General features: G+C 37.3%; 1 protein-coding gene across 4 annotated transcripts in view; it reads left to right on the forward strand.

The window, feature by feature from the left end:
- LOC140756255 (protein lifeguard 1-like) overlaps positions 1 to 12,278 on the forward strand; it is a 34,103-nt gene extending 21,825 nt beyond the window's left edge. For 3 of the 4 annotated variants that reach the window (XM_073091726.1, XM_073091727.1, XM_073091728.1), the window contains 6 exons: positions 4,574 to 4,785; positions 6,097 to 6,198; positions 6,894 to 7,000; positions 8,801 to 8,960; positions 10,231 to 10,360; positions 11,109 to 12,278. In XM_073091726.1, the coding sequence (XP_072947827.1) occupies positions 4,574 to 4,785; positions 6,097 to 6,198; positions 6,894 to 7,000; positions 8,801 to 8,960; positions 10,231 to 10,360; positions 11,109 to 11,341 (944 nt within the window). In that variant the 3' untranslated portion in view covers positions 11,342 to 12,278. Of the gene's footprint in view, positions 1 to 4,573; positions 4,786 to 5,124; positions 5,228 to 6,096; positions 6,199 to 6,893; positions 7,001 to 8,800; positions 8,961 to 10,230; positions 10,361 to 11,108 lie in introns of those variants that run through there. The other variant, XM_073091729.1, reaches the window with a different exon arrangement.
- Positions 12,279 to 13,591: the final 1,313 nt, after the last annotated feature.

The raw sequence follows: 13,591 nt of genomic DNA on the forward strand, positions 1-13,591 counted from the left end.
GATGAATTTAGGTTTCTGGGTCTGGGTGTTTGTGTATTTGTCTATGTGTGTGTCCATAGCGCCCAAGATACATCAAGAAATCCTAGTGTGGGGCTGTGAGTGTAGAAAGTTTATTACGCGGTAACTTCCCTCTTGATATAAAAATCGATAGATGAATCGTCTTAACGGCGCCGATTACGAAACACTCCTGTCTGTCCACAACATGGTAATCATCTCTTTCCCCTTGAAAATTACTTTAATATACAGGCAATAGACTGTTAGCTTAAAGGTGGTAGAACCTGTAGTTCGTCTCCCGCGGCAACACCGTCACACCTATTTCTACCTAATAAAATAAAATGACGGTATGAAGGGTGTGGGGTAAAAGAGACATGCTTTTCTGAGGCGTAACAGATTAGTCTGCATTGTTAGAGGCGCATCTGGGGCCGTCCTCAGGTCAGACTAATCTTATCTTTGGGAGGTAGAACCCTCTATGGTTCGTCTTCGGCTTCACCACCGCCACACCTATTTCTGCCTAACAGCAGTGTTTAGCGCTGTCGTGTTAGGCTCAATTTACATTGCCGCGGAATGGAATGGAAGCGAATTTTTGCAAACAAATTCTGCATAGCATAATGAACTTTATGTCAATTGTGGAACGTACAAACTAAATACGTGCTAAAAAAAGGTTGCGCGTCTTCCGGGGAATCCTCGCGCATTCTCGCGAATTCCCTAAACAACTGTCGGCGCCGTCTGTGGGTTTTGTCACAACTGACATAAAATTCATTATGCTATGCAGAATTTGTTTGCAAAAATTAGCTTCCATTCCATTCCGCGGCAATGTAAATTGAGCCTTACGGATTGAAAGGTTGGCAAAAGCATGCTTATCGGAGGCATTCCAACTCGGGCCGTGAGGTAACGCTTGCGGCCGACCTCAGGTAAGAAAGACATCTTATCTGGGGTTGATAACAGATGTCTATAAGCGGGATTCTTTTGTTTTTTTTTGGTGTATAGTATTGAACGTTCGTCCACTTGTGTCTATAACAATATGTTATATATTATTCAGACTTGTGAGCGTGGCCAATGGATATCGATTCCCCAGTGCCCTTGCCAGCATCGATAATGACTTTCTGCAATTATGCGTCACTACAATAACTCTATTGTGTTTTTCGAACTTGATAAAAATGACACGTATGTGTTTGTTTTATTTCCTATATTTTTTTTATTTAAATAGTCATTAATATGAACTAGTGTCATTAGCAAATAATAATAGAAATAGAAAATCTATTGAGTAAAAATAAAGATAATTGGTCAAGTGCGAGTCGAACTTGCACACAGAAGGTTCCGTACCAAAAAAAGAAAATTATTTTAAGCATTTGTTACGATAGCAGCCAAAGACGTAATTGCATTGTGAAAATTTGAACTATCTACCTCTTATTAGTACTAAAACAACATACATAAAATATAAATGTTATGTCTATATGTATTTCAAAACAGCCTACTTACTATAATTTTATCTATGAAATACGTACGGTATAGAATTGTTATTACATAAAAATAATAATTACTATTTTTGTCTGTCTGTTTCAATGCGAGAGAAACCACGGGGCACAGCTCGTATAGAATAAAACTGAGAAGTCTATTTGATATCAAAATAACTTATATATTTTAAAAATGTGTACAAATTCCCTTTTCAGAATGTCGGTTCGGTTGAATCCTTGAATATATTGAAATATTACTGCTTACGTGCCGTTTCATAATAATGATAAGCTCAAAATAAATCAAACAATAATTTTACAACGAGTGAAACAATACAGCATAAATAGAATTAAACAATCTCTGACAAGAAGTCGTAATTAACACTTGTTACACAATACCATCCTTACTACCTAGAATCTGATTGCAGTAGGTACACTCAAATATAGGCTTTAAAAGATAATTAAGTTAGTCGTCCACTACAACGAATTAAGCTATGAAACTGTGAATATATTTGCCATTGTCGATTCCTTTTCGAGTAGTGCCTCGAATAGCGCTTAACGCAATTGATTTAAGGTGGTAGAACCCTTTGTGGTTCAACTCCGGCGGCACCACCGCCACACCTATTTCTGCCTTATAACAGCAGTGTTAAGCGCTGCTGTGTTCTGGTTTGAAGGGTGTGGTAAGGGAGGCATATTTATCCGAGACGTGCCAGCTTAGTCGTCAGGGGTAGCAGCGCATCTGTGGCCGACCTCAGGTAGGAATATTTAATGCAATCTGGGGTTGTTTACGGATGTCCATGGGCAGCAGTAGCCACTTACCATCCAGGTGGGCTACATGCTCGTCTGCTACTCCTATACTATAAAAAGGATAGGAGAGAGGATAAGGTGAGATAGGATTATGTATATGATCGAGACATATTCTGAACCATTTCCTCATACGCATTGTTATTCAGACGTCGCCAGCTCAATAATTTACTCTTAACTGCAATTATAATGCCAAAATTCCACAACAGGCGTACATTTCGAGGTAGCTGCAATTTTTTCGTATTATAAGCATCCTATGCTGTTCGAAACATCTTTCAAGCGGCGATACATTAGTGATTCTTCTGATGTTGCAACTGGCCATAGGCAACGATGACTCGTTTCCATCGTACTCGCACGTCTTCTTATTGTTACGTTAAACTATTAACAAAACTGCAGCGACAAAATTATCTTAGTGCTATTATAATGAGGGTGACAGATCCCACTCTCCCCTACTGTCAAAAATTCTTATATAATCAAAATGTTAGGAATGAGTCAGTCTTAAATTGCTCGCCATTAAACTCGCCGATATATTTTCGCTACATGTGGACGCCAACTTTACAGATATTCGATACTTGACGATCTGAATCCAGTCGAAGTACCCAGTACGCATGTGTGGCACATTCTCTCTGAGACAACTATGCGATTATCGCCTCAATGTTGAAGGAAAAGTGGGTATAATGCTTTGGCAAGTAATATCATGTTCATCTTCATGTGGATTAGAATGAAACGTGGCCAATTGTACGGCGATACTAGTGCAACGAGTTGTGATTTAGTGTTCTGTGCGAAGTCTGAAAAAACTGTTCGAGTTTAAATTTTGTGTCAATTTTTTTAATTTAATTTTTTTGAGTGTTTGCGGGTTTTTTTTATTTCAGTTTAAATGTGATACGTTTTAAAAAAATATAATTTAGTTTATTTTTTTGTCTCGATCAACAAAATGTTGGATGAAAAAGGTGAATAATTTTTAGTGTGCTTTTTATTTTTAATTAATATTTATTACTATCAAAAAACTATAATTTAATTTAAATTAATTTATGTTGTACTTCTGCCTTATAGTGCTCAAAATAAACATATTTATTAAATATTTAAAGAAAATATAACTGGTGACATATCTGCAAAAAATGTCTCCTATTTTTCGATTATTATAAGACATTTTTTATTTGAATATCAAAATGTTATAACTATTTAAGTACTTTTATCCAATATTCTGCAATTTATATCAATTATATTCCTTGACAAACGTAACTAACTTTTTTATAGTACAAATGGCATATTTCTAGCTATTCCGTAAAGCAAAATGATAATATCATAGAATTAAATGTTAATTACACGCACACACAACCATGTAGCTAATTACACAAACACATACTCCCACACAACATAACAAAACATGTTTAAATCGGGAATCGATTCTGGATCCTCGAAACATTGCCTGTGCCACTATCCTCAAAGAATTTGCACTTTGAACAGGTGCGTGGTTTATTCGTCACTATCTATCTCTCGGGCAGTTATTAATAACCAAACTATCCAATGTTTAGCGTAAGATTGACATTTGACAATTTCTTTATTTTAAACATTGTTAAATTTCAATCTTTGGTAGGTAAAACTTGGATAGATTGATTATTAATAATGGCTGAATGTAGGTATTTTCCTGAATCTGTGTACATATCTAAATTACATGTTTGCACGTTCCTTACCCGTATTATTATGTTATTATATACGTTTGATTTAATTTCCATCACGGATCAAGATTTACGTGATTTCCAATTATATTTATATACAGAATCATGTAGATTCTGTATGAAAAGATACAATATTATAGCTACATTGATTGATAAGGGTGTGAGCCGCCGTTAATAGTGAGATATAACCAATTTTTGCCTACCAAAATAGATATAAATTTGACAGAAATAAATTTGACAATATCTAGGTAGGCGGAAATTGGCAAATTTCATTACATTTCAATTAAATGACGTAAATTTGATTTTTATCGCAAATATACACTTTTGAAAAGGTAATCTGATCCGAAATATTCGTGATGGATTCGTATAAACTGCACCAATCTGCACTAGTCTGCTTAAAATGTAAAGATGCTAAGTACAGTTTTTGTCTCTCCTGTTTATAAAATTACACCACCGGTTTTTCATTCGTATATCAATTCTATTGAGATATTTCTCCCTATATTTTTACATTTTTGGATTTTAGAATTTTGTACCTACTTAGCACATTTACACTTTGAGCCGTCATCCGATATGCTACCTGTTTATTGATGTTACTTGTAGTTGTAATATAAGATGATTAATTTAACCCTTACGATGCAGATCAATCCACGCAAGGCGGCTATCCTCAAGGTGGCTACCCACAAGGGGGTTACCCTCAAGGGGGATACCCACAAGGCGGGTACCCGCAAGGTGGCTACCCCCAAGGCGGCTACCCTCCAGGTGTACCCAAGGAGGGTGGCTACCCACCTGGTGGGTATCCAGCTCCTCAGCCGGGATTCCAGCCGGGGTATGCGGGCGTAGGCTATGGTGAGGTAAGCATCAAAATGAAATAATCGATTTATTTTTTTTTAGACATAAAAATATTAACATTATTATTAATGTATAGTTAACACTGGTTTAATTGAGAATATAACATATCTTTTACTTACCTTTGCATAGATTTTTTGTTTGAATAAAAATATATGTGTGTATGTGATGGTAAGGTTAAATGTGTTCCTCATATAAACATGTTATTAAAAAACATACTTGAATTGTTATTATTTGCTTCTGCACAATAAATAAATACATATAACATTCAGGTTATATACTTATCTGTAAAAAATCTATAGAGCTGTGACTACAATAATATTAATGTCCACAATATATTGTCACATCATGTGAGTATAATAATAACAATAATTTATAATTAATGATAATTCATACGAATATTATATACCATGATATAAAATGGATCTGTTTGGGACCAGTTTGAAAGTAAGTTACCTTTGTAAGAAAGAAAAGGTTAGAATCAAAATAAATAATCTTATGGACATTGTATAATCACATTGCATATGATAAAAATATGTGTTACATTCATTAAAGGTACTTTTTTTATAATATAAGAGTAGCAGACGAGCATGCAGTCCACCTGATGGTAAGTGGCTACTGCCGCCCATGGACATCTGTAATCAACCCCAGATAGGATTAGATATTCCTAACTGAGGTCGGCCACAGATGCGCCGCTGCCCCTGAGGACTAAGCTGGAACGCCTCGGAAAAGTCTGTCTCCCTTACCACACCCTTCAAAATGGAACACAGCAGCGCCTAACACTGTTGTTATTACGTAGAAATAGATGTGGCGGTGGTGCCGCCCGAGTCGAACCACAAAGTGTTCTACCACCTTAGAAGTTGGTAGAACATTTCGAATGATTACTTTGGAGGCACCACTGCTATACCTATTTCTGCCTTATAACAGTGTTTGGTACTGTTGTGTTCAGTTTTAAAAGGAGTAGTAAGGAGACATATATCTGAGGCGTTCCTACTTAGTCTTCATGGATAGCTAAGCATTCCTGGCTAATCGCAGATAGAAATCTAATCTTATCTAGGTTTGATGACAGATATTTTGGTAGACACTTATAGTTGGGTGGACTGTACGGTCGGATGGAATTCCAATCCTATCCGAGGTTGATTGCAAGATGTCCATGGGCGGTAGTGGCAACTTATCATCAGGTGGACTGCCTGTGCAAGACGAACAAAAATAGGGTCTCATCTTACCCCATTTGGATACGAAAACCTGAAAAAGAAAGAAAGAACGAAAGAAAACAAACCCGGGCAAATTTTAATAATGTCTTTTATGTTTTCCAGCCAGCGGGATACCCCGGCCCGGCGAGCAGTCTCGGCGAGGATGGCGAGGTTAAAGGTTTCGACTTCAACGAGCAGAGCATCCGGAGGGCCTTCATACGGAAGGTAATGTAACTTAGACGTACTAACCAAGTGGACTCCTAATCTGTGAAATATTTTTTTTATATAAGTTGTGTAGGTTGTAGAAGGTAGTAAATGCCTTTGTTGGTTGACTCGTAAGGCGTGGTGCCTTTTTTTACGTAATTACAATGTTGTTAAAGTTTGAGTCGTAAGAGGCGACTAAAAGGGAGCTTCCGGGGTTGCGGGCGGCAAGAGTGAGAGCTAGAACCGTCCAGCAAACGACCCTGGGAACGACGACGGTACCCTAATAAACACTAGGTGTGTGGGAGGAGTTTAAACTGCTACCTCAGGTCAGAGCCCGATCGGGGCATCGCGCTCGGAGGACTCCGGTTGTGTTCCATCGGAGATCCCGGAGTTCTCCACCAAGCGCTGAGGACGGCCACCGGGGGGATTTTATTGCGGTAATAATCCCACATAACCCGGCGTCGCTCTCACGTCGTCGGGTACCTTTTGAAGGTTTCCCCCTCGAAAACAAAAAAAAAAGGAGTGCAATATCATACTTGCTTAAGTAAAAGGGAATTGGTGATCAAATTTCACACTTCCATACATTTTATGAACCCCTGACAACGTGTATAAAATTTCATGACAATCGATTATGTAGTCAAAGTGTAACAACAAACAAACATAAAACTCACATTCGCATAAGAAATATTAAAGTTAGGATGTCTATCCAATTCCAGGTGTACGCCATCCTGATGTGTCAATTGCTCGTGACCCTGGGCTTCATCGCACTGTTCGTTCTACACGAGCCCACCAAGAGATGGGTGTACGCGAATCCGGCTCTGTTGTATGTATTGATTCATCATCATCATCAACCCATTACTGTCCCACTGCTGGCCACGGGTCGCCTCTCGTAATGAGAAGGATTAGGCCATAATAATAATAATAATAATAATTTCTTTATTTCAGACCTTTTTTTTTTTTTACAGTCCATAGATTTGGTTAGTACATATTTTCTTAAATCTATGTTAGTGTACAACAAATAAAAACACGTAAAAACACGGGGGTTAGTGCCATAGTCCACCGCGCTGGCCAAGTACGTATTGGTGGACTTCACATACCTTCGAGATTTTTTTTTTTTCTTTTTTATAAATCTCAGGTATGCAGGTTTCCTCGCGATGTTTTCCTTCACCGTTTAGCAAGAGATAATATAATTAATTTCTAATATGCACATAACTGTCTAATATGCACATTTCTAACATGCAAACTTAGGTTTAGTGCTCATATAGACGCAATAGTTAAAAAAGCGCAAGAATGCTTGGATTTCTGAAAAGAAATACCAAGGGGTTTCTGTCATCGAAGTGTAAAACTACTTTATTCAACTCGCTCGTTCGCAGTCAACTTGAGTTTGCTTCAGTTATTTGGAACCCTCATTTTGTCAAATATTCACAGCGAATTGAAAACATACAGCGGGCTTTCACAAGACACCTAGCGTTTCATTCTTCAGGAATTTTCCACCGTACTACGTATGATCTCCGCTTAAAACATTTTAAAATTATGTCATTAAATTACCGTCGCATGATACTCGATATCATGTTTCTCAAAAAAATAATTTCCGGCAAAATTGATTGTAGCCACTTATTGCAACAATTAAGTATAAACGTTCCATACAATTACCCACGACATCCTATTACCAAAATCTTCCATGTACCACCCAGTAGAACTCACCTCTTCAAACATTCCACCCTCTCTAGGATCTCTGCTGAATATAACCAAGTGTGTGCATCAGCCGACATAGACATTTTTCATGACGAATGTTGTCGTCTTAAAAACAAACTATCTACCTACCTCAACAGTTTTGCTTCTTGAGTAAATTATGTATATTTATTGTATAGATTTATTTTATTTTCTTTTCTAAGTATCTTACATTATTTGCATAGATATCACGTCTCTATTTCTATAAATGTTGTACATGCCTATAACTGGCTTGCATACCAGTGTATCTTATTATATCACAATGTTATTTATAAAATTTCTGTATGTTATGCTGTTGGTGTGTCAAATAAATAAAATAAAAATAAAATAAAAAAAAACTAAGAAAAATCAGAGGTGCGTGCCGGGGATTTGAACCTCGGACCCCTCCAGTTTCTTAACCACTAGGCTATCACTGCTATCGATTGGAGTATTGATTCACAAAAATATTGTTTTTGAACGTGGTAGAAATCCTCTGTAGTTGACTCCTATGGCACCAACACCACACGTGTAACTGTCTGACAACAGCAGTGCTAAGCGCTGCTGTGTTCCGGTTTGAAAGGTGTGGTAAGGGAGATTTACTTTTCCGAAGCGTTCCATTTTTAGTCCTCAGGGGCAGCGGTGGCAGACCTCCGGTAGGAATATCTAATCCTATCTGGGGTTGATTACAGATGTACAAACTAGTTTTATAACCGTGCAGTTTGTTTATTTATTTCGTCTAGTTGCAATTGTACTGTGTGTTGCTATATTCCTGAATAAAGTATTTTCTCTCTTTCTTTCTTCCATTGACGGCAGTAGCCACTTACCATCAGGTGGACTGCATGCTCGTCTACTACTTATTATGAAAAAAAAAAATGTCCAGTCAACGAATGAAATATTTTGTATTCGTTTTCAGATGGGTTGCGTTGGCCGTGTTGCTGGTGACACTGTTCTCTATGGCGTGTTGCGGGAACGTGCGTCGCCAGGCGCCCATGAACTTCATCTTCCTCGGGCTATTCACCGTCGCGGAGAGCTTCATGCTCGGCGTCACCAGCAGCATGTACGACAGCAAGGCGGTGAGTGTTACGCACACACAAACAGACAGACAGACAGAGACACACACACAGACACACATACGCACACAGTCACACACACACACGCACACACACACACAGAGAGAGAGAGAGAGAGAGACACACACACACAGAGAGAGAGACAGAGACAGACACACACAAGTGCACGCATGCATGTGCATTGTGCACACACGAACACGGATCGCATCCATAAACAGACACACGAACACATGGATGTACACACGTAAACACGAAAGGTATCCACAAATACACTCATCCAAAGACACATACATATGCACAGACAAACACGGAATCACACAGACTCGCATTCTCGTGCACACGAATACTTATAGACACATACACGATACACACGCTCACAGAAACATCTACGAATGGACGCAAGCACACAGATATACGATACATATGTGTTTACAGACACACACACGCAAAATATATAGATCAATACACGATACGCGCACTCAGAGACTCATATACATGCGCACTCACACATACACATCATGTATAATTGACGGTTAAAACTTTATGTTGTACAAATTTAATTTTAATATGCTATATTGCTCAATATTTAATATTACTATCTATAATGTAATAAAATGTTCTTTATAATAAAAATAACACATATAATCAGTTTAAAAGTAGTTTAGGGCTTGTGTTTAAATGTTTTTATTGTATTAATGATTATTTAGACTTAAGGAAAATTGACATACAAACTTCATTAATGACTATAATATAATGTAACTAACTAATGCCTCTTGACATCAATAACTTTGTATAATATTTAAATTATATTGCAATTAATTATTATTATTGACATTAATATTAATAGAATTTACGTTATGTCAGTATTTTTTTTTTTATTAATTGTATAAAAAATTGCACGCCGACAAGGCAGAATGAGAAAAGATTTGTAGCTTTAAGACCTTTTGTTAACCTTATTCTATGCAAACAAAGAAATATGGACTTCACCCGACCCGACCTTCGTGGCGGAGCGGTCACCATGCCGGTCTGATGCGCAGAGGGTTTCGGGTTCGATCCCCGGCCAGACAGATTTCTAGATGATGAATTTAGATCTCTGTTTCTGGGTTTGGGTGTTTGTGTATGTGTCTCTCCGTGTGTCCAAAGCACCCACGATACAGGGAATCCTAGTGTGGGGCTGTGAGTGTAGAAAGCATTTTTTTCTTCCACTTTTAAAAGTCGTCCATAATCGTGCTTTGAACTAAATATTGAGTTGGTCTCGATGAACCGTGTTCAGGTGCTGATGGCGGTGGGCATCACGGCGGCGATCTGCCTGGCGCTGACGCTGTTCGCGATGCAGACGCGCTTCGACTTCACCGTCATGGGCGGCGCGCTGCTCTGCGCCACCGTCGTGCTGCTGCTCTTCGGTGAGTGCCCTCCTGCCTGCGCTAACCTTACCTAAGCTAACCTAACCCACCTGGTCGTGGATCTAACTGAACCCAACGGGATACTAAGCGCTTTTCCCCTTTTTTTTGTTGACGAGAGGGAAACCTTCAAAAGGTACCCAGTGTCGTGGGAGCGACACGGGGTTATGTGGGATTTTTACCGCACTAAAACCCTCATCTGGCCAGCTGGTCATCGATCAACCTGCCTACCTATTTACCTACCTAACTGTCTGCCTCATTAAATACCTACCCACTTGCCCGCCTACCTGCGTACCTACCGATCTACATGACTATCTATCTCATCTGCCTGCTTACCCACCTGCATTTCGATCTACCTACCTGTACGTTGACCAAAGATGCTCAATAACTATGTAATCGTTTTCGCATCTAATTCATCTGTATACATATTTCAAATCAAATCAGTTTATTTGATTCAAATCAAATCAGTTTATTTGATATTATCATTTGTAATTTGACTTTGAAGCACCCCACCACTAATTTCTAACTTAATACTCAGGGGTAGCAACAAATGTGTGGCCTTTATTTTACAAAAATAATTCTCGGTCCGCGCAAATAAATTTAAACCCATAAAATCGTCAGAATATTTACAACATTAAACGCAGGTGCAAACTCTGAACACAGGTCGTAAAAACTAAAACTACTTCATTAGTTTAAAAAAAATATTTTCCCTAATCATCATGATGTTGATAAATGAACTCATCTCATCCAGGCCTGATCGTGATCTTCATACCCAAGAACACGATCGTGACGCTCGTGTACGCTTCTCTCGGCGCTCTGCTGTTCTCCATATACCTGATCTACGACACTCAGCTGATGATGGGCGGGAAACACAAGTATACCATCTCGCCCGAGGAGTACGTGTTTGCTGCCCTCAATCTGTATTTGGACATCATCAATATCTTCATGTACATACTGACCATCATCGGCGCTGCTAAGGATTAAGGGATGAATGAATCGTTCAATACAGTCCTTTCGTTCATTCATTTCAATGTTTAGATACTCGCGGGTAACGAATGCCATATAGTGACGAATATGTAAACACCGCGCTCGAATACGCTTTGTCCTTTGATTTGTGATGAATAACGTTTACGTGTGAACGGATGAGCGTCTTGGTGCCGAACTTCAAAATTTGTACATACTCGTGTCTATTCGTCTGTACTTGGCGAGTATCTAAATATTGCGCAATGATAGTGAGAATGAACGAATCGTTCAATACGGTCGTATTCGAGTCTAAGTTGGTTAGTATTAGTTGCGTTTGCTGTCTAGTTCAGTTAATTTCATTCATTCGTGTGCATATTACGGTCTTTTTTGTGTTTAAAGGTCACGAAAGAGGGGTGGGGGGTATTTTTCATGACACAGGACTCTTTCTAGGTGACGTCAGCAACTTTTTTTTCTGATTTCAGCATTTCTTAGTCATTTGAGGGTTGGAGGGTGGGGGGGCGGTATTTAAAAATAATTTAAGTACGAATGATCCCCGAATACTGTCTCCCCTGTAATCCCCTAGTACTATCGATTGTGTCACTACATTAATCCTTATATGTGTCACGAATGAATGAAATTACCTATAAGTACATTTCTACCTAACTTTTTGTTATGTATTAAGCATTTTAACTCACAGCCTAGGCTAGTGTGCTGTGTGTAACAAAATCTCACTGTAACACATTATTTGTTTGTTAAAAATTTAAATAATTATGTAATGTGTGTATTGATGTAGTTGCTAAATAATTATTTTATTCGAATATTTATTTGTCTGAATGAAGCTATCGTAAACTTGCGAATAAATCCTCGAATATCTTAAAATTGCTGTTAAATACCCAATTTAAAGATACAATAACTATAAAAGAAATATTGTTAGTTTTTAATATATTTTTAAATAATTTTCCCTTTTTTTTATTTTTCCCGCTAAAAACGATCGATATGACACTTCTTTTTGCACAGACTACACAGAAATTTGACATCTGTAATAGCACTCTCCATAGAATATAGTACAGGAGACTAGAGCCAAGAAGTATCTTATAAAGTAAAAATAAAAAAAAATATATTATAACAAAAATGTATACTTCATGTCAATGTTTGCTAATTTTTCGTGGCGCTTATTTTAAATTTCTCTACCAAATTTTGAAAAATTTTGAATACAAAAATGGTACTCCTTACCTCTACACTCCATTGTAGGTGTAAAATAGTCACATTTATTTCATTTTCAAAGATTAATTTTAAGTTTGAGTTACAATTTGGAATTTTAGGTGATACAAGTCAATTTGCATTTACGTCTTATCGCTGGCAAATATTTTTAAATGCTTTGAAAGAACTTTAAATTTTAATTTTCATACTTTATCCAATGTCCAATGTTTGTCAAATATGTCTAACATTGACTATCGCTGGTTTATACATAGACTGGGGCCGCATTCCATTTAACAAAAAACACAAACAAATTTCCGTTCCACAAGTTATTACAAAACCGCTATATATTGACATCTAATATACAGGGTGAATTTTTAAAACGGGCCTTCAGGGCCAAATCCGAAACTATAAGGATTAGCGAAAAATGCTGAAAGGAGTTACGAGGCCGATTTTGATAAAAACTAAAACCGCATCATTAGTTTTTTAAAATATCTTTTTCCCTAGCCGGGAATCGAACGAGTTCATTTTTAAAAAAAATACACCCTCTATATTATTCCACCATCTGATAGTGTCCCTTATAAGGATCAAATTCTGGGAAGTAATGTTATGTGACAAATTAAAGGAAAAGGAAAATTTTGAAGAAAATACATATTTTTCCATACATTGCCATACTAATCCTTAAGGATTATACATAACAAATGATTTATGTGTAATTCTTTAGAAACATACGTAAGTCATACCATTGAAGAATTTGTTGGTTAATCAACTAATTATTCGATGTTATAACCGTGACATACGGCTTAGTATGAGAAAGTAATAGTTTGGCAAGTAAATTACCGCCGTTTTTAGGATTTATTTTTTAATAAAAATAGATAAGTGATTAAATAGTAAATTGTTATTGTTTGTTGTTTATAACTACGTTTCAACAGTAAATATAATTTTCCATATCTCTTTGTTTAGTTATCAGTCGGATTTGACTCGAAAAAGACATTCTCGCAAATTGTCAATTTTACATCTGTATTAAACGAAACTCCGCCCATAGCAAGTTAAATCTATTATAATGGTCCTTAA

This window comes from Epargyreus clarus, unplaced genomic scaffold (genome assembly GCF_041222505.1).
Source record: "Epargyreus clarus isolate Ecla_fem2 unplaced genomic scaffold, WU_Ecla_fem_2.2 ptg000034l, whole genome shotgun sequence".
Taxonomy (NCBI): Eukaryota; Metazoa; Arthropoda; class Insecta; order Lepidoptera; family Hesperiidae; genus Epargyreus; species Epargyreus clarus.